This window comes from Hakea prostrata, chromosome 1, assembly GCF_041222555.1.
Source record: "Hakea prostrata isolate BN-2017 chromosome 1, UWA_Hpros_2, whole genome shotgun sequence".
NCBI classification, from domain to species: domain Eukaryota; kingdom Viridiplantae; phylum Streptophyta; class Magnoliopsida; order Proteales; family Proteaceae; genus Hakea; species Hakea prostrata.
The window spans coordinates 17,943,362-17,964,186 of NC_142600.1; the positions used below are offsets into that span (position 1 = coordinate 17,943,362).

The 20,825-nt window shown below is 35.9% G+C and overlaps 1 protein-coding gene across 2 annotated transcripts in view; it reads right to left on the bottom strand.

Annotated features, from left to right (window-relative positions):
- Positions 1 to 12,535, bottom strand: part of LOC149028008 (uncharacterized) — a 36,550-nt gene extending 24,015 nt beyond the window's left edge. The window contains exons 1-6 of one of the 2 annotated variants that reach the window (XM_089167752.1): positions 12,308 to 12,535; positions 12,059 to 12,119; positions 11,838 to 11,970; positions 11,447 to 11,570; positions 10,893 to 10,949; positions 10,598 to 10,694 (exon numbers count right to left, since the gene is read on the bottom strand). In XM_089167752.1, coding sequence (XP_089023878.1) covers positions 10,598 to 10,694; positions 10,893 to 10,949; positions 11,447 to 11,570; positions 11,838 to 11,970; positions 12,059 to 12,119; positions 12,308 to 12,475 — 640 coding nt within the window. In that variant the 5' untranslated portion in view covers positions 12,476 to 12,535. Of the gene's footprint in view, positions 1 to 10,597; positions 10,707 to 10,892; positions 10,950 to 11,446; positions 11,571 to 11,837; positions 11,971 to 12,058; positions 12,120 to 12,307 lie in introns of both variants that reach the window. The other variant, XM_089167743.1, reaches the window with a different exon arrangement.
- Between the last annotated feature and the right edge of the window lie 8,290 nt (positions 12,536 to 20,825).

Consider the following 20,825-nt stretch of genomic DNA (forward strand, 5'->3'; position numbering starts at 1 on the left):
AAGAAAACAGTTGTTTCAATGGCAATTGACCAATAAATAAGAGGGACTGAAGCACGGGTCATAAGAGTGAGGCATGATTCTACTATATGTCTATGCTTCCGTTCCGCTCTCCCATTCTAGTCAAAAGTGTGTAGGCATGAGTACTGATGAGATGAGATATACCACTATCTTTGAAAAAATTATCAAAATATTTATATTCCTTAGCACCATCGGATTGAAAATTTTGAATCTTGGAATTAAAGACATTGGCTACATAATAAAAAATTGTTTGAACATTGAAAGTGCATCAGAATGACGGTACAAGTGGAAAATGCCATATAAATCTGTCGTAATCATCCAAGAAAGAAATATAATAACTATAACCCTGTGTAGATGATGACAGAGAAGGGCCCCAAAAATCAGAGGGTAATAACTGGAATGGAGATACAACCCTTGATTTATTCAACTTGAAAGGTAATTTATGTGATTTTCCTATATGGCATGAGACACACAAAACTGGTAAAGTGGATGAAGGTTGGTGCAAGCTAAAACTACGAAGAGAGAGTCCAAAGTTCTCTTCGACGGATGCCCTAATCAGTCATATCAGACTTCTTGAGACACGTTCTTTGAGATTAACTGAGGGAGATGCAGATGGTGGATGGAAGCGATAAAGGCCATCTTCAGTTGATCCTTGAAGTAGAACAGTCCCGTTTTAAGATCCTTCACAAAGCAAGAACTTGAATGAAATTCCATATAAACATCATTATCATACGTAAATTTACTCACAGAGAGCAAATTTTTAGTAGTAGAAGGAATATGTAGCACTTTAGATGTTGCTAGAGAAGCACTTCCAATATTTTTTATATGCAAAGTTGATCAGTACCATGGTAAAGCATTGATGTATCCATGTGGGTTACATTGGATGTAACATGATGAGTGACACCTAAGTCAGGGTACCAAGAAGGATCAAATGAAGTCGTGGGTGCTACCAAGAAAGCTTCTGGAGAAGTACTCAGCTTGAAGGCATTGGCACTTGGTATATAGCGAAACTAACACTACATTGTTGTATGATTAGTTTTGTTGACGGGAGGTAATAGAGGTGGCAAAGGATTCATATTCATGTCCTAGGACACGAAGTATTATGAGGATAATATCAGCATTATAAACTGAGTGAGCAACAGCGGCGAGATGGTCAACAATAGATTTAATCTGTTGAACATATTCAGCCATAAAAGAATGGTTTTGGCGAATTTGCAGGAGTTGATATTTCAATTGCATTATGCGGGCTTGGGATTGGGAGGCATAAGTTCGTTCAAGGTATCTCTAAGCAGTGTGGGAAGTGGTGAGACCAAAGATTTGAGAAAGAACACTTTCGGAAAGGGAGGAGATGATCCAAGATAAGATCATTCGGTCTTGCTTGCGCCATTGAGAATATGCAAGGTTAGGAATGGAGGTTGGTGTGGGTGATGTGGTGGAGGGATTGGGTATGGTTTGAGGAGGAGCTGGATTGGTTCCATCGACATAGCCATAAAGGTCATATGCATGAAGTAAAAGGAGAAATTGCAATTTTCAAAGGAGATAGTTGCTTCGATCAAGCTTTACAGGTAGGATAGAAACAATGCTAGTAGGTGAAATTAGAGGGGAAGCCATGGCAATGGCAGAGCTGTAGGAAGCAGGTAAGCTCATTGTGGTGAGAAGAGAAAGTCCTGAGGATCATGTGAACTGTGGTCAGAGGCTGAGAAACTTATACCAAGTTAGAGTTTCATTTGAAAAAAATTCTTCCACACTCAAATTTGTGAGTGGGAGATGTATATTAATATTATTTTAATTTTTAAATTTGAATTACAACTTGTTGACACTTTAAGCATAACTCAAACTCTTCTTGATTGGTTGGATATAAGATCAATTGAGGATAGAGTTAATTACGATGGATTTGAATTTCAATTTGAATTCAGAAGCTTATCCTTTACAGTATGACTCATCAGTGTTTTATTTTTTTTTGGGTGAGAACTCAACAGTTTTATGCCTATATAGTTATTAAAATTTTGAATCTCTTTTTATTTTTGTAAGTTGGAACCACGATGCTTCTCCTCCATTCATTTGACATTTTTTATGCTCATAATCTTATTAAACAATTTGGCTAGCCAAGCTAGCTTGTAAATTCCCAAAAATCTTCTTATACTTCTATTGGGATTTCATCTGAACCTTGTGCCTTGCATACTTTTATCCTTAGTAAAGATTCTTTTACTTCAAACATTATAATTTTCTATATATATGTTCAAAAATTGGTGCCATCATAGATATTGTCAAACTTCTGACATAAGTTTTTTAAGTTAGTCTGCTAGAAAAATAAACTTTCCATCTCTTCTTGAGTCCTCATCATGTACTAGTACTTTACAATCTTTGCTTTTCATACATCTAACATGGTTAAATCTTTACTCTTTCTATCTATAATTTTAGCTACCTAATAAATAAATTTCCCCCCTTCCTTTGTGCTTAGCTTACTATATAGGTTTTGCATATTTCTTCTCCCTTGCTTTTCCCCACAATTTTTCTTAACTTCATTAATAGTCAATTTACACCTTTACAAGCCCTCTACATCCTAAGTCCTTCACCATGTCTTAAAGCTAGTTTTCTTATTTTCAATGGCTGCTTAAACCTCACCATCCCACCACTAAATCTCTCTATAGGAATGGTGCTTTCCTTTCAATTCATCTAAGGCATCTTTAGCCACCTTCCTAGTACATGTAGTTGTCTCATTCCACATCTTATTAGTGTCCCCCTCAAGTTCCCTATTTCCTTGTTGGTTACTTCATTTGTGAAAGATTTCAAGCAAACACCTTTTAAGCTCCACCATCTAACCCCAAGATAATTAATCTCACTCTTCTTAAGAGTTTGTGGGGCTTAAAGCACATACCATAGACCATTGATGTATGTTATGTGGTTAAGTTCTCCCTGGCAACACCTTGCAAACAATAATTAAATGCTCCTCTCTTTTTGATGTAATTATTTACAATAGATAAATAAAAAGCAACAAGAGAGTCTAAAACTAAGATCATTCCTCAGTCCTCTCTCCAAAAGCAAATCCTCCATGTACACCTTCATAGCTTCTTTGACCTTTCCCGGTATATCTTAAGATTACCACCTATGATATTCTTTTCTCCTAAACAAATTCCTAGCACTAACCCATCCATTTATTCCCAAAATTGTAACTTATTATTTTCATCCACCTACTTGAGGTGCATACACTAATTATATTTACAATTGTTGTAATGTGAGGAATTGCTCCTCTAAAAGTATATCATTCACAAGACCCCAATAGGGTATTTATAGTTACAACCTTGTTAAGTCCTATACTAAGTAGGAAAAGGAAATCTAGAAATAAAACTCTAGACTTATGAGGAAACATAATCCTATTCTAATTAGGAAACCTCAGTCCATGTTTTCAACACACCCCCTCAAGTTTGAGCATAGATATTTATCATGCCTAACTTGCTCATAATGTAATTGAATATCTTTGTGCTCAAGCTCTTTGTGAGCACATCAGCCCGTTGCTCGTTTGAAGTAACAAAGGTGATATGGATCAGCCCAGCCTCAAGCTTCTCTTTGATGAAATGTCTATCAATCTCCACATGCTTAGTCCTATCATGCTGTACTGGGTTATGAGCTATGCTGATTGTTGACTTACTATCTGAGTATAACTATATAGGAACTTCCAAATCTGTCCTAACCTCTTGAAGCAGCCCTTTAAGCCATAGTACCTCACAAATGCCTTGAGCAATCGCCCTAAACTCGGCCTCGGCACTGGACCGCGCAACTACAACCTGTTTCTTGCTTCTCCAAGTCACAAGGTTACCTCCCCCATATACACAATACCCAGAGGTAGACCTCTTATCATCTGGACATCTTGCCCAATCTGCATCTGTATATGCCTCAATCTTCAAATGTCCATGAGCTGAAATTAAAATTCATTTTCCTGGAGTAGTCTTCAAGTATCTTAAGATCCGATATACTGCATTCAAATGTGAGGAATAGGGATCATACATATACTGGCTAACAAGACTAACTGCAAATGTGATGTCAGGTCTAGTGTGAGATAGATAGATCAACTTTCCAACTAATTTTTGATACCTTATCTTGTCAACTGATTCTCCTTCCTTTGCTTTCAAGTGTAGGTTAGGCTCAATAGGAGTCTCAAGCAGCTTACATCCTAGCATTCCAGTTTCCTCAAGAAGATCCAATGTATACTTCCTCTGGGATAGAGATACACCACTAGTAGAATATGCCAACTCTAAACCTAGGAAATATCTTAGTTTTCCCATATCTTTGATCTCAAATTCAGCTCCCAAAAAAGTCTTTAATGCTGAAATCTCATCCTCACTACTGCCTGTGATCACAATATCATCCACATACACTAAAAGTATAGTAGTGTGGCAATCATCTCTTTTAATAAACAAAGTGTGGTCTGCATTGCTCTGCTTATAGCCATTAGATATCATTGCCTTATGGAACCTTCCGAACCACGCTCTTGGAGATTGCTTCAGCCCATATAAAGCCCTCTTTAACTTGCACACTTTCCTATAAGCCTATCTAGTAGAATACCCAGGTGGTATATCCATATATACCTCTTCTTGGAGTTCTCCATGCAAAAATGCATTCTTCACATCTAATTGTTGTAAACTCCACCCTTTATTAATTGCACATGAAATAATAGTACTGAACCGTGTTCATCTTGGCAACGAGGGCAAATGTCTCCCGGTAGTCAACGCCATAAGTCTGAGTGAAACCTTTGGCCACCAATCTTGCCTTGTACCTTTCAACAGTCCCATCTACCTTGTACTTGATCACAAACACCCATTTGCACCCAACAGTTTGCTTTCCTATGGGCAAAGTCACCAAGTCCCACGTTTTGTTTTTTTTCAGAGCTTGCATTTCTAGCTTCTTTCCAATTTGAGTGAGATAATGCCTCCTGCCAAGTGTTAGGAATAAAAGTAGAGGACAAAGAGGAAATAAAACTTTGAAATTATAGAGATAAAGACTGATATGAAACATAATTGGAAATAGGATGTTTGGTGCAAGTTCGAGGCTGCTTTCTTAATGCAATTGGTAAGTCTAAAGTAGGATTAGAAGAAGGGTCAAAGACAGACTCACCTGGAGGAACGGATTGTTCAGGGCCAGGAACCAATGCTTTTGACTGGCTTGGTTCAGAAGGGGTCACTTGTTGCTTTTTTTGATAGGTCTTCAGAGGTCTAGTCTCCCCCTGTATATCATCCACCAGCTGTTCCTGTCCGGTCATTCCATCTTCCAAAGGAGGATCATCTGTAGGCATCTCAGGAGAAATATCGAAAGGAGGAATCAACATTTGAACCTCTTCACTAAAACTCTCCCCTGAAGAGATGTAAGGGAAAAAAAGGGAATTTGTTCCTGGAACACAACATCCATAAAGACAAAAAAATGACGAGAACTAGGATGATAACACTTATACCCCTTCTGTGTAGGAGGATAACCCAAGAAAATGCACTTTAACCCACGAGGATCTAACTTTCTATGAACATGGTGGTTCCGGACAAAGGAAACACATCCAAAAACCTTAGGTGAGACTGTAAAGACTGCTGTACCAAAAAGAACCTCAAGGGGACAACGTTGGTCTAAGACTCAGGAAGGCATTTGGTTAATTAGATATGCCGCAGTAAGAACGGCTTCACCCCAAAACCGAGGAGGCACATGCATAGAAAACATGAGGGAACATGCTACCTCAAGTAGATGTCTATTCTTGCGTTCGGCAACCCCATTTTGAGGTGGAGTGTCGACGCAACTAGTTTGGTGTATGATGCCATGGTTTGCTAAGTAGGAAGGGAATGCGCCACCCAAGTACTTAGTTCCGTTATCCGTACAAAGGATTTTGATTGTCGCCCCAAACTGAGTCCTAATCATATTATAAAAATTTTGAAAGCCCAAGAAAACGTCACTTTTTTAGTGAAGTAAGTAAACCCATGTGGTCCCTAGTACAACAGTCGATAAAGGTAACAAACCATCTATGACCAGATACAGACACGGTCCGAGAAGGACCCCACACATCAAAGTGAATGACTGAAAAAGGAATTTTACTACGATTATCTGAAATAGGGTAAACATGCCTGGTCTGTTTGGCCAAAATACATGCCTCACAATAAAAATCATTTAAATTGCACCTTTTAATCAGATCAGGAAATAATTTGGACAAAATAGGTAAAGGAACGTGGCCAAGACGACTATGCCACTGTAATAAGGTAAAAAGTGCAGGGGAGGTGGAACTAGAGATCGTCGAAAGAGCTGATGGGGACCCATCCATTAAGTAAAGCCCCCCCTTTCGTCTACCACTGCCAATCGTAAGCCCTGTTTCCAGGTCCTGAAACACACAATGAGAAGGAAAGAAAGTTATTTTGCAATTTATATCACGAGTAAGGCTACTAATAGATAAAAGATTAGCCGAAAACTTAGGAACATGCATGACATTAGATAAGGTAAGAGTAGGCGAACAAATAATAGATCATTTCCTAGAGATAGGGAGAGAGACCCATCAACCATTCGAACATCTTGAGCAATAGGGACAAATGAATAAGTATGAAACAAAGTAGATGAGCCTGTCATATGGTTGGTTGCCCCAAAGTCGATTACCCAGGAGGGATAAGTCAAATTGACATTGTGACAACCAAAAATACCTGTGGGGATTTGTGGATCAACAGAGGGATCAATGACAGAGGCTATACTCGTACTAGAAGTATGTATTAGAGAAGATGAGTCAAGTCTGGACATCAATTGGCGAAGGTGTTGGAGCTCATCTAAGGAAAGAGGTGTTGGAGTACTCAGGGTGTCAGAATTGGTTTGATTTGCAGATGTTTGATTGCTGCCCTTGATTCCATTTCTACCTTCTCCACGGGAATTTGTTGGATGTCCATGCAACTTCCAACATTTGTCCTTTGTATGACACTTTTTTCCACAATACTCGCACTTTACTGGAGGGCAAAAATTACCAGATAAAGGAGATATGGGATCAGCCATAATTGCAAGGAGAAATTAAAAAAGTCCCTGAACTTTTTCAAAATTTACAAAAAAGTCCCCTAAAATTGTTGCAAATTGCAAAAAAATCCCTGAACTTTTTCAGAATTATGAAAAAGTCCCTGAAATATTTTCAAAATTACTCCCATTAATTCACGTGAAAAGTATCTCCTCAGATTACCTCCAATTGGTATATTGTTGAATCAAAGTACACCAGGAAATTTCCAGGAAAGACTAGAGGGACACAACCGGTCCGCTTAAATACCAGACTCCTTAGACAAAATTTTCCTAGACATGCACTTAATCACCCAATATACAGTTCCAGGATACCCGAAAAGAAAACAAACACGTGAATAGTGACTTCAAAAAAAAAATTCTACGGCACCTCTGTAGGATGAAAACAAAACCTTGCTCTAATACCATGTTGTAATGTGAGGAATTGCTCCTCTAAAAGTATAGCATTCACAAGACCCCAATAGGGTATTCATAGTTACAACCTAGTTAAGTCCTATACTAAGTAGGAAAAGGAAATTTAGAAATAAAACTCTAGACTTATAAGGAAACATAATCCTATTCTAATTAGGAAACCTCAGTCCATGTTTTCAACAACAATCTTTCTCCAACACAAACTTGATACATATGATCATAGCAGCAAATCTTTCAACATCCAACCCCATCATTCTTTAAATCTTTATGCATTATTGTGTCCACTCCACTGTTATTACTTATATCCCCATTGTACGAAAGTTTAAAGTCATCCAACTACTCAGATGTTCAACCTTTCCATCTAGTCTCTTAAATACAAGCTATATTAATCCTTCTTTTCCTCATAATATCCATCAATTCTAAGCTCTTACTTTTGTCCTATATTCCTAGATGCCAATATGATCCTACATTTCTAAAGAAGCTTCTCTACCTGCACTCGTCCACGTCTTAGGAACCTTTTCCTATTTATCACCACATCCAGGCACTGATACGACGTGTCACTTATTGAGGATTCCCTAGCTAACCCTTGCCCACTAATTACTATAGCTGGTCCATGGTGTAGTGTGTCACATATTCTATTGAGGAACGACCTAGCATAATATTTATCAATTGAGGGTGTAGAATCCATGAACAAAGACATAAAAATCCAAGTGTCCAAGTAGTGTAATGGAATTCTATGTTTATTAGATCTCCATACTTCAGCTTAATTTGTGTCCTAATTTGAACTAGTTCAATGTAAGTTGGCATATTCTATTTTTTTTGTCAGCTATTTATTTGTCTGAGATTTATCGGGAGAGCGGGAAACGTAACAGAAGTTGTCTAGGGTAATTTGGTCCCTTCTGCTAATTAGATACTGGATTTTAAGCCTATAAATGAAGCTAAATCATGGAAAAGGGTTTGGTGTGGTGATGATGAGTCTGTCCAAAAGTCCTGACTGGTCTACTACTTGCATGTAGGGCTTTGTCAAATAGATCCATGGTACAAAATTCGGTCGAAATTTCGCATTTTGGAAAATACGAAACAAAACTCATGAAGACCTCAGTTAAAAAAAGTCCTCAGTTTCGATCAAAACTATTGAAATTTTGTTGAAACTTGTCGAAACCTGTCGAAACTTTGTTCAACCTAGTTGGACCACCTGGTTCATGAAAAAAAAATTCCCAAATTTCGTGGGAAACTTTGGGAAATTTCGTGGAAACTTTGGACTTTTTTTCTGTAAATTTTATAGCTTTCCCAAATTTTCAATTTTTTTGTTTATTTCATGTTTCCCCAAATACCACGACAAATACCCCCTCCATCAGGACTTCCCAATCCAAAGTGCGTATTCCCTCAGGCTAGTTATCTTAAGCATGTTGATGACCAAACTCATAAAGTTACAGTTGTCGATTACCTTGACAACCATAGGCATAAAATGTCATGGGATGTCTATGTTTGTTGGTTGGAGGAGAGGATGTTACAGGCATAGTACTACTCAGCTCACAGGATGAATCCACTATTGGCACTCCTCTTAGCACTAAGTTTTATTTTCCTTTTATTGTCAACTATTTTGAAGTTAGAAATTATATATTGAATGTTATATGCTTAAGTAGTTGAGTTTATAATGTACTTTTCGGACAACTCTACGTTGATGCTATATACATTGAATGACGTATTTACATTGATTTTTCAGCAAAATACAACCAATGTGTTCTTTATACTCTAATTAGCTTAAACACGGAATCCCACCCCAAAATACTCTCCAAAACTTGTCGAAACTTATACGGAAAAATCCTCGGTTTTCTCGAAATTTCCCAAGTTTCCACCTAAGTTTCACATTTTCACCCAATCGAAACTTGAGTTTCCCTCGAATTTTTTACCATGAATAGATCTATGATATCTTTATGTTTATTACACCTAGGGTCACCTATATTTCATACTTTAGACCAAGCCAGAATCTAGTCATGGTGTATTTAGCTTGCTTTCCCAAGTCTCTGTCCTTGAGGCCAAAAAGTCAAATTGCTGAATATAATCAGCAACTGACATGGTTCCCTGTTTCAGAGTATGAAATCATTCTTGTAGTCTAGTTTTGTAGTGTTCGGGTAGGTATCTCTCAGTCAATCCCCTTCTCATCTGGTTCCAAGTAATAAGCTCTCTACCCTCATAATACAATTCCCTCTCCATAGTGTTCCACCAATCTCTAGCCACCCCTACAAGTTTGGCCTTAGCTAATCTCAACTTTCTATCCTCTGACAGGTCATATCAGTCTAAAAAAATTATCTAGGAAAGCTCTTCACTCATAAAAATCTTGGGGTCTAGGGATCCATTAAATTCTTTTAATTCTAGTTTTACTTTGTGGTGGTTTGCAATGCTAATCAATCTGAAACTCCTAATTGACCAGGACTTTACTTGCACAACAAACCTTCATAACTTACTCTAAAGGAATCTAATTTGGATTCTAATAGTAGATACGGACTCCTTGCAAGGAATAGAACAACTCTAGGGGACAGCTTCACAAACTAGGAATCAAACTCTAATCAGGACTCTTTAATAAGAAAAATAAGGATTCAAATTTAAAAGTAAAAGTAGATCTAGGGTCCCACAAACATATTGGACCCAGCTATCCCCTAATTTGCACACAACACAAATTTGCAAAAATTACCAAAATACCCCTGGTGCTACTAAGGGCCATAGGGCTTGGGGAAACAACCCTAGGCTCTATTTTGGCCCTGAATTTGGTTTGTATCAGAGTTTCAGTTGGCCGTTTCAGGGCGAATGGCTAACATGACTGAAAATTTCACCTAAACAATGCATTTTTGTAAATGGCATGCACTTGACAGATATTATTGAAATTTCAACTAAAACAGTGCTGATTCCTCATTTGCCAATCATACTGTCATGGCCTTACTATACCAAATAACTGAAATTTTACTATAACCAAATTACTGAAATTTCAAAGATCCCTGTGGTGATCCAATCAAACAGAAGGATGCCATCAGGATGTTTCAAGAAATAAAGAAAGAAAGGTAAAAGGTTTTCACTTAATAAGCGGCTTACCCAAAAATTTCAGGGAAAAAGGCTGCTTAATTATGATACTTTACGATGATAAATAGAATGATACCTTTAAAAGATACAAGGCGGCCATCATCACTGAATACCATCTGGTTTGACACAATCTTGACATTTTTAGGAAATACAGGAAGTTTCTGCCTCAACACCTGGTAAGGAACCTAAAGAAATTTAAAAATCATAAAAATAAAAATAAATCATAAACACAACGGTCTCAGGCATATGACAAATGCTGTCGAGAATGCTGTCTCCACAATTCAGGAAATACTGTGATGCTACTAGAAAAGAGTAATCCACAAAAACTGTTTACCCCCTCCAGTAACTGTGAGTAAACCCTTGAAACTAACCTCCTCAATGACATCTGCAAGCCCTGCAGATAGTATAATAACAGGCACACCTCTTTCCTGTCAATCAGAGAGATGAAAAGCAAAACTCCAACCAATGAGTCCCTTTCTAAATTTGCATCTGATTTCTAGCAGGCCCTATCAATTATAGCAGAGAATATGAGAAGAAAAGAGGACAACCAAATCTGATCCCCAAATGATTAACTAATCAGGAAGGAAATCACCAGCTCAGTTTCAACTGAATAAACAAATATAGTACATTCAGCACTCTGCCATGTCACTTCAGTACCATTGTTGCCAAAGCTTTCGAGGAGAGCTAAACACAAGGGAATACCAACAAGCACCTTGAACAACTATGGTTCAGTTTGGCAGAAAGTCTCCATTTCTATCAGTCAGTTTTGGCAGGACCAACACCAAGTAAGTTGCAGCAAATCAAGTGATATCAAATATATGGTAGAAATCCACTTTTCAAAATTTTTGCATGGACCAAATAGTTTTGATTATCCATATCTTCAAGATCATGTTCAGTATGCCATACAAGGTAGAGAAGCAGATACCTCCAAAAGCTTAAACAGTTCAACTACCCCATCCCTAAGTTCAATTTTTGCATCAGCCACAGAACTCTTTATGGCATCAATGGTAAGGCCAGCCTCAATAAGGAGTGCATGACCTTTTTCCTGCCTGCAGTAATGAATATGGCATTTTCAGACCCACCAAGTCTCAACTACAGAATCAACACACAGGCAACGTTAAAGCCTAGCAGATACTTGGCAATAAAAATCATCACATCGGAATCATTTGATCCCATTTTAAATTTTTTCCTCACTTAGATGTTTATATGCTTTTGTTATTGCAAATTGTTGAAGAACCAAGGTTTCAAGCACTGGAACCTGATTACTCAGGCAGCTGAACAAAAAGCAAAATATTGTTAAGGGCAGAATGCTATACCATTCTTCCATATGCTTTGCTTTCTCTTCAAATGGAATCGTCAGGGAGTGCTTTATGGGATAATAATATTCACATAATTTCTGCATCTTGTTCTCACATTCTCGATTACCCAACTGCAACAGGCCGTGACTAGCTAACCATTTTTATTAGAAATTAAGTAAATATAAGATCATGAAGGGTGCTTAGAGTGAGTTGATTGAGGAAATAGCATTAGCACTCACTGTGACCTGGACATCCATTGACCCAGTATTTCGTCAGTGTAGCATCAAAATCTGCAATTACCTGACATTGGATTATGAAATGTTAGCAAGATCAATCTAGAACTACAAACCCACGTAAGAAAGTTGTATTAAACAGTCAAATCCGAAAAAAATAACCTAAATAAAGAAATTAAACAAAACAACACAGAGAGTACACTACGAGCCAGATGGAAAATGGGAAGAAAGAAAAGTTAAATACAGCAGAGAAACCTGGAGTTTTCCAGCACCGGCATTTAGGATTGCTGCCTTTTTCTTCTCAAGGGACCGAGGGTCACCGACCACAATCATTTCCGGCACAATCGATGAATGGCTTTTCTCCTCCATGGCGAATTGGGCTATGGTATTGCGACTCCACAAACACAGTAGAGAAAGAGGCATGCAGGTACTCCAATCACAATTCCATGATTTTTATGTGGATTTTCCTTTGGGATTTTTTATTTTTTTTTGGGAACAGAATTTTGAGAAAATTACTTGATTAGGTACTTAAGAAGGGCTACGACTCAGGCTTTTACAATACTAAGCCCAGCCCATATATTCTAATTTAAGCTCATTCATGTCTTAACCCTAATTCAGGGCTAAGTATTACTATCCCAGACCCTAAGCCCTAAAAGGCCAAGCCAAGCATATTTCCGCCTTGATTGTCCCTACTTAGGGCCTGCCGAGAAGGATTCACCCAAACCCTGACTTTGATTGGCCATGTCCTTGGCCTTGATTGACCTTATCCCTAGCCTTGATTGACCCTATCCCTAGCTTTGGTCTTAGCTCTGGCCTTGTCCCTAGCCCTGATTGGCCCTATTCTTGCCATTTCCTTGACAAAGTATGTTTTCATTCACAATTGTTTGATAAATAAATATCCTTATTCGATAACAACAAAATATCTCTATTCAAAACATTGTTTTTTTTTTTGGTAAATAGCACTTCCTTTAAATAATTAAAAAAAGTACAAACTGCATGAGTACACAAAGTTCGAAACGAACCAAGGAGCGGCATATGACCAAACTGTCGCACATGCAATGGACAGGGCCAGCCAGGATAAGGGTTGGGTCAAGCCCAAAATGGATCGCGTCCATAATACCCTTAGAACAAACACCCACATAGGGGGAGATACAAACACCCACTTAGGGGAAGATACAAACACCCACATAGGGGAACCTACAAAACGCCGCAAGGGCGGACACAAAACTCCTACGGGGGAGATGGTAGCAACGAAAGTGCGAGAAGGTGTAGACCCGCCATCCGACTCGCCGAAGGCGACTAGTCAAGCTCGACGCGAACAACTGTACCCAAAGTTGGAGTTGTTCCGCGGGCACCAAAATAAAACGCCCCGGCCGCACCGGAAACGCGAAGCCCGAACCAAAGGAGCGTGATGAAAAAAAAAAGAAAAAAAAAAAAAACCCACAGACAAGGGGAAACCCTAGACGAACGGAGAAAGCGAAACGGAGGCGGAAGAGGGAGGCGGAGACGGGAAAGAGGAGCAAGAGATGCCGGGAGAGAGAAACAGAGAGGGCGGGAGAGAAAACATAGAGAAACAGAAAAGGAGAGAGAAACGAGAGACGGGAGAGAAATGGGAGAGAGAACACGAGAGGGAAACGGGGGAGAAAAACGAGAGGCGGAGAGAGAAACGGGAGAGAGAAACGGGAAGGAGAAACGAGAGGGCGGGAGAGAGAAACGAGGGAAAGAGAGAGAACGGGAAACGGAAGGGGAACGGGGAGGCGGAGAGCTACTCGGCGGTCTCTCCGCCTCAAACGTCTCGATCTGATGGAGTTGCAGAGCGGCTGATGGAGGAGTTGCAGAGCGGCTAGTCTTGGTGGTATAGGCTTTTAGCTACTATTCAAAACATTGTTAACAAGTAAATCAACGGTAATTTAGCCTTCTACAAAAAAAAATGGTACTTCAGTTACAAATGGACTATCTATCCTTGATTAGTTTTTTTGAGATACCACATTGGAGGCAAATGAAAAATGTCAATATTTTTGGAAACTAAAAATGACTTGAGTAGAACCTCAGGGGGTCCAAATAAAAATTATCCTAAAGAATAAAATAAAAAGTGAACTCTTAGTCTAATATGATTAAAATGACTCAAGGTCAAAATTAATGCTTATATCAAGATTAATATGAATATCAGAGTAAAAATCAAGGACAAGATCAAGGTCAAGATTAAGGACAAAATTATCGTCAAGATCAGGCTAAAATTAGGGTCAAGATCAGGGACAAAATTAGGGTCAGGATCAAGGACAAAATTAGGGTCAAGATCAGGGACAAAATTAGGGTTAAGATCAAAGCCAAGAATCAGATCCAGAATCAAGACAAAAATCAAAGTCAAAATCAGAATCAGGGGTCGAGTAAAAAATTAAGGATGGATAGGGACAAGTCCAGCGGGCCAAAGAGTAATCTCAGGCCTGCAGTTGGCCCTGAGCCGTCCTAAAGGCCAAAATCTTGAGTCCAAGCCCTTTTCAAGCTCAAGGCTGATTAGGGCCACCAGGGTCAAACTTGTACCACTAGCTACTTTTAGGTTTTTCTTTACACAATGTACTTAGGCCTTCTAGTTCTTTAAGAGGATTATCTAAAAGATTCACAATATAACTAGAAAGATGTTTTAAATACCATACATGAATTACTGGACATATTAGTCTGATGTATTCCATTTGATATCTTCATACCTAAGAATCGGCAAACTCAACTCCACATTGTTCACAAACGGTCAGGTCTTCGTTTTTTATATCCGATTACTCAACAATTTCCAAAAGCACAAATTCCACTTTTGACATGCCAAAAAATACTTTCACAAAACAATCCATCATTTTCCGATCTATTGGTTTTGTAATGAAAAGTATAGGGTTTTGTCAGTAGAATTTTGGGAAAATTATATGATTAGCTACTTCTAGATTTGCTTACAACAGTTATTGTTCAATGTTTCAACTAATAAAACTAGCCAAAATTGAGTTTTGGGTTTACAAAAGTAACCAAAATAGTGATTTTTCATCCCCTCTAGACATGTTTACCTTAAAATTGATCATACTGACATATTAGACAACCATGTAAGCAATGAAAAAATAAAACGAACAGAGAGGTTGGGGTTGCAAGAAAAAGAGTATGGTTGCTTAAAGGTTAGCATTAGAGATAAAAAAGTTCAAAGATGATGAAAAATCACTGTTTTGATTAGTTTTGTAGATGTAAACTTAGTTTTCATTGCCTATAAACTACATTAATATTGCCTTGTGCATGTGTGTTTTTTTATTTTCACGTTTTCGTGGTATAACTTTTATAACACTCAGATTCATTATTATTATGAATGTTTCACTAGATTCCTTTCTAATATAAATGATTAAGACACTAGCAAAGTGCCCTGAATATGCAAGAGTCTCATAACTTATGGTTTTGTTTGGTTGCAAGGAAAGTTTAAGGAACGTAAACGAAAATTTTAAGATTTAAAAATAGATTCTTTCATAACCGTTTGTATTATTTAGGAAAATTTTCTATCTTCCCCCATACTAATTACTCTTTATTTACTTTTATTCTCTTCTCAAAAAAAATTTCTTTGATTTTCCCACAAAAGTAAACTATTACTTCTTCTTCTTCTCCGATTTTTTAAAATGGCCAAATTATCTACTGGGTTTCAAAATACCCTCAAAGTATTTATTATTTTTAAAAATACCCCTACATGATTTCATGTCCACACATATGATTAGGGCAAAGCAACACGGGTTGTAGCCAAATTTTGTCCCATTTATTATTTGTTTCTTATTAACATAGCTGACGCTCTTAGAAGGATACACCCTCCCCATATACCCAAAAAATAAAAAATTGTAAATTTTTATTTTGCTGTCACATATTTTGCTCTAATCTAGGAAAAAGAACAAAAGTTAAAACCAAACCTTTGGCCTACATTAAAAATCAATAAAGTGGGGGAAAAATTCTAAATTTTCACTTGCAAATACATGTAAGCCTCTTATTAAAGAAAAATACATTTCTCTCACCACTTGTGTAAATCTTAAAAATTCTTCCAAGGAATTAAGGCCATCAAAATTGATTGAGGCTAAGGTGATTTAAGGCTTGTTGAGCTCAAGCAATTTCAAAGTGGTGCAAGCATTTCATTTGTGCATTCAACTCATTATTACATTACATTCATTTAAAGGGTAAAAAGTCATAGTATCACTTGACAGGTAATATCTTATCTTTGTAACTTTGTTTGTTATTATAATTCTAATTCTAGGTTGAATTAGAATTGTAAATGGTACTTTTGCTCGGTCAAAAAAGATTGTAAAGGGTGTTCTTGCCCTACTAATAAAGATTCGTAAAAGTTTGATCTTCTACCTATTGTATTGAAAGAGAGTCACTAATGAAATAATCTCTTAATACCAAAAGAGGAGTGAACATAGACCTGCAAAGTCAAACTACTATAAAAATTATGTATTGTGGATTATTTATATTGTCTAATTAGTTTTTAGTTTGCAATAACAAATTAGATAAATTCACTAATAGTATTTATTCATCCCCCTTCTAGGTTACATTCAAATCCTAGACATGTACTATTCAATACACTTATGTGGTGCATGAGGCAAAGCACACCATATATGCACTTAAAAGAGTAAACATTGATCAAATGTAAGTGTATGATGTGTCATTTGATGCATCATGTGCGTGATAAATTTAATTAAAAATTAAGGAAGAGTTCTATTTAGTTGAAGAAATAATATTATTTTCAAAATTCGACAATTAATCTTAATAGCAATTTGCCAGCCACACCATAGAGTGTATATCAATTCTCACTATCTTTTTCATGAATAAAAGAATGTATTTACAGATGCTAGATAATCGGGTTGATTTCTCTTTGATATATATTTTCCTTAAGGAACCTCATAAATATTTCATAAGTTCACAATTATATAAATTTGAAACAAGTCATCATCTACTATGGAAAGAGTGCATTAATCTATAAAAGTTCATCTGTATACTTAAAGAAGGGGATTAAGTTAATTCTTTTTGAATAAATTGATGCACTTCTTCCTTTCTAATCTATTAAATGTATTGAAGTACAATTCAAATAAACATAGTATATGGTATCAAAGTTTTTCAACATCTTCAAGAATGTGAAATGCATTATAGTTGATGAACAATCTTCAAAGTTCTAATTTTTTGCTAAATCACCAGTATAAAATTGTCACTGTAAGATTAGTTGATCATTGTAAATAGATTATAAACTAATGTACCATCTTTCTTCTAGTCTATTAAATGAATTGAAGTCCAACTCAAAAGAACTAGCGGTATCAAAGTTTTCATTATCGTAAAAAATGTAGTATTCATTCATTCTGATGAACAATCCTTTAATCTTCTAATATTTGTCTAGTTATCATCTCAAAATTATCACTACGTATAAGTTGAAGTCTGTAATCGAAGTATAATTGTATATCTCATATATATATATATATATATATATATATATATGTATGTATATGAGGTTGTATATGATCAATAATACATGTGGAAATGTAGGATCCAAAACAGACTACAATTGTGAAAGACAATTAAGGCATAATAGATATTATAAAAATGTATGATATGGGTTCTCTAGGAAATGATATAATCAAGGGAAGTAGTTACTCATCTTAGTACTGATTTTCAGAAGACTTAACAAGTCAAATATAAACTCGGACAAAAATATGATACTCCTTTAAAATGATAGAAGTTAAAGATTCTTTTTAGTAATTATGATAAGAATATTTCACTACTATAATTACATTTATCTAGTCTAGTAAATAAAGTATTTGGATATTTGAATAATTTTTACATGTCAATTAATTATAAGCAAACTTTGGTTAAAAATGGAGCATATGAATAAACCAACATTACATGCATTATTATTTTTTAATTATTTTTGGGTAACATTACATGCATTATTAAGGTGGTAATTTATTATTTAAATATTTATAGAAAACCACAAAGAGAGCAATCACTAATACATTATGAGTACTCTATTTTAGTTATATATTTAGTCTCTTAATTTTACTCTTTAAATAATCCATAGAAAGCTCAAATCAATCCAAGTAAATAATCAAAACATGTGAATATATTAGTATGACATCTGTAATTCTAACAATAATAATGAATAACTATGCCATATATTTATTAATGTTTAAGGCACTCACCAATTCATTTAATTTAATTAATTCAATTACTAAGTATGTATACATGTATTATGTTTAACAAGTCACAAATAGGTTAATGTCTTGTAGGTATTTCTCTCAATTACATCTTGATTTTGCCTATAAAAGTTGATGAGCAGATTGAATATCAACTCTAAAAAAGTGTAGAAAACAATAAAGAAAAGGTTAGTAGAGAACTTCCTCTTTTCAAGACTCACTTATTTCATTGTATTTATCGTAGTTTTATTTGCATCAATAAAAAGAAAAAATTGAAAGAAGATACCATCAATTTCACTATATTTTCATCCTCTCAAGTCTAAAGCATTGTCTAGTGCACCATGTTCTTCATAGAATAAGAACCAAACCTCAAGTTTGTGGTGTACCCTAAATGGGTACATTCAATGATTCGTAGTATTTGAGATGAGGACTTTCATCATGCTATATGTTTGTTTTTTTGATGTTTAGGATACCTACCTATTTTTTATGATCACATCGAGTATTAATTTAAAAAATGGGCAAAAAAGAAAGAAAAAAATGAAGAATAGGTCAGTGGAGAAAATCTTATTTTCATGCTCACCTATTTTGTTGTATTTATCGTAATTTTGTTTGCATCAACAAGAGGAAAAAAATTGAGAGAAGATACCATCAACTTCATTATATTTTCACCCTCTCAAGTTTAGCGCATTATCTAGTGCACCATGTTCTTTAAAGAATAAGAATCATTAATTCATTGTACTTGAAACGATGACTTTCATCATGTTGTTCGTATGTTTGTCAATATTTTTAGGGTATTTATCTATTTCATTTAGTTTAATTAATTTTATTACTACGTATGTATGCATGTATTATACTTATCACAAATAGGTAAATATCTTGCAAGTTTCTCTCTCTACTTATGCCATCTTTTTGCTTACAAAAGACAATGAATACAATGAGTATTAATTTTAAAAAAAAATGCAAAGGAAAAAAATAAAAAATAAAGAAAATGTTAATGGAGAACTTCATCTTTTCACAACTCACTTATTTTGTTGTATTTATCGTTATTCTAATTGCATCAATAAGAGAGGGGAAATGAGAGATGATACCAGCACTTATTTTCGTTCTCTTAAGTCTAATAGTGCACCATGTTTTTAAGAGAATAAGAATCAAACATCAAGTATATGTTGTACCATATCTGGGTACACTTAGTGATTCATTATACTTAAGATAATGCCCATCATGTTGGATGTTTGTTAATGTTTAGGATACTCACATATTTTGTTTAGTTTAATTAACTTTATTATTGCGTAAGTACATATGTATTATGCTTAAAAAGTCTGCAGGTATCTCTCTACTTACGCTATCTTTTTGTCCACAAAAAATGATGAATAGATCGAGTATTAATTCCAAAATGGTGTGAAAAATAAAGAAAATGTTAGTGGAGAATTTCCTCTTTTCACATCTCATATATTTCATTGTATTCATCCTGATCTTATTTGCACTAATAAGAGGGGGGAAATTGAGAGAATATGCCATCAACTTCACTATATTTTCATCCTCTCAAGAGATCTAAAGAAAGACAAATGCATGTGGATTGTTACAAACTCAGAAAGATGTATGATGTTTATTCCTTTAATTCAATGTTGTATCATAGGGCTCATATGGTATTAGTATGTATTTCATTATTGTTGAATCCTAAAAAGTGGTATGAAAGATAATCTATACATTTTAGTTGGAATGTTTATTTTTCTTTTTGAAAAAAAAAAAATAATAAAAAAATGGCAAACAAAATACAAAAGAAGACATCTTGGTTAACAAAAAGATCTCAACTCTCAAGTGACATGTTATTGGGCCAAGAAAGATAAATGTTTCACGAAAAAAGGAAGAGATTGAAAGGGGATACTAAAAAAAAGTACATGTTGATCGTACTGTGCAATTGGAGGGTTGGAAATTGAAGTTGATATCACCGGCTGGGAAAGAGGTAATGTTGAAGTCCATGGCCTTTGCACGTCCATTGTATGCTTGCTCTCATTTTCTATTGCCTAAGACCATCCACAAGGAATTAAAAAAGAAGTCGGCAAACTTCTACTTGGGAGAAGCATAAGGAAAAACAAAGATTCACTTGGTTGATTGGAATATGTTATGTAGACCAAAGGACAAAGGGGGAGTGGGATTCAAAAATTTCTTATTCCAAAATATTTCTTTATCGGCAAAGATAGCATTTAGATTGTGGTCTCAAACTAACTCACTTTGGGTTTCTATTATGAAGGATGTATACTTTCCTATTTGTAGTTTTTTAGAAGCAAAGATGGATCATTAACCATCTTGGGCTTGGCAAAACTTACTAGCGGGGAGAGATGCTCTATGAAAGGGTATGAGATGGAGGGTGGGCCATGGTAATAAAATTAGAATTTGGGAAGATAAATGGATGCCAAGCCTTCTAAAAAAGAAATTGGAAAAGGAAAAGCCTATGAGTTGCCCCTTAGAATGGGTGTCAAAGATCATCTAATCAAGAGGATTGATAGTGGAGAAAAGATTTGCTTCAAGAGTTCTTTGATATGATTGAAGCAAATGCAATTCTGAGAATCTCGTTAAGCCCGTTTTCC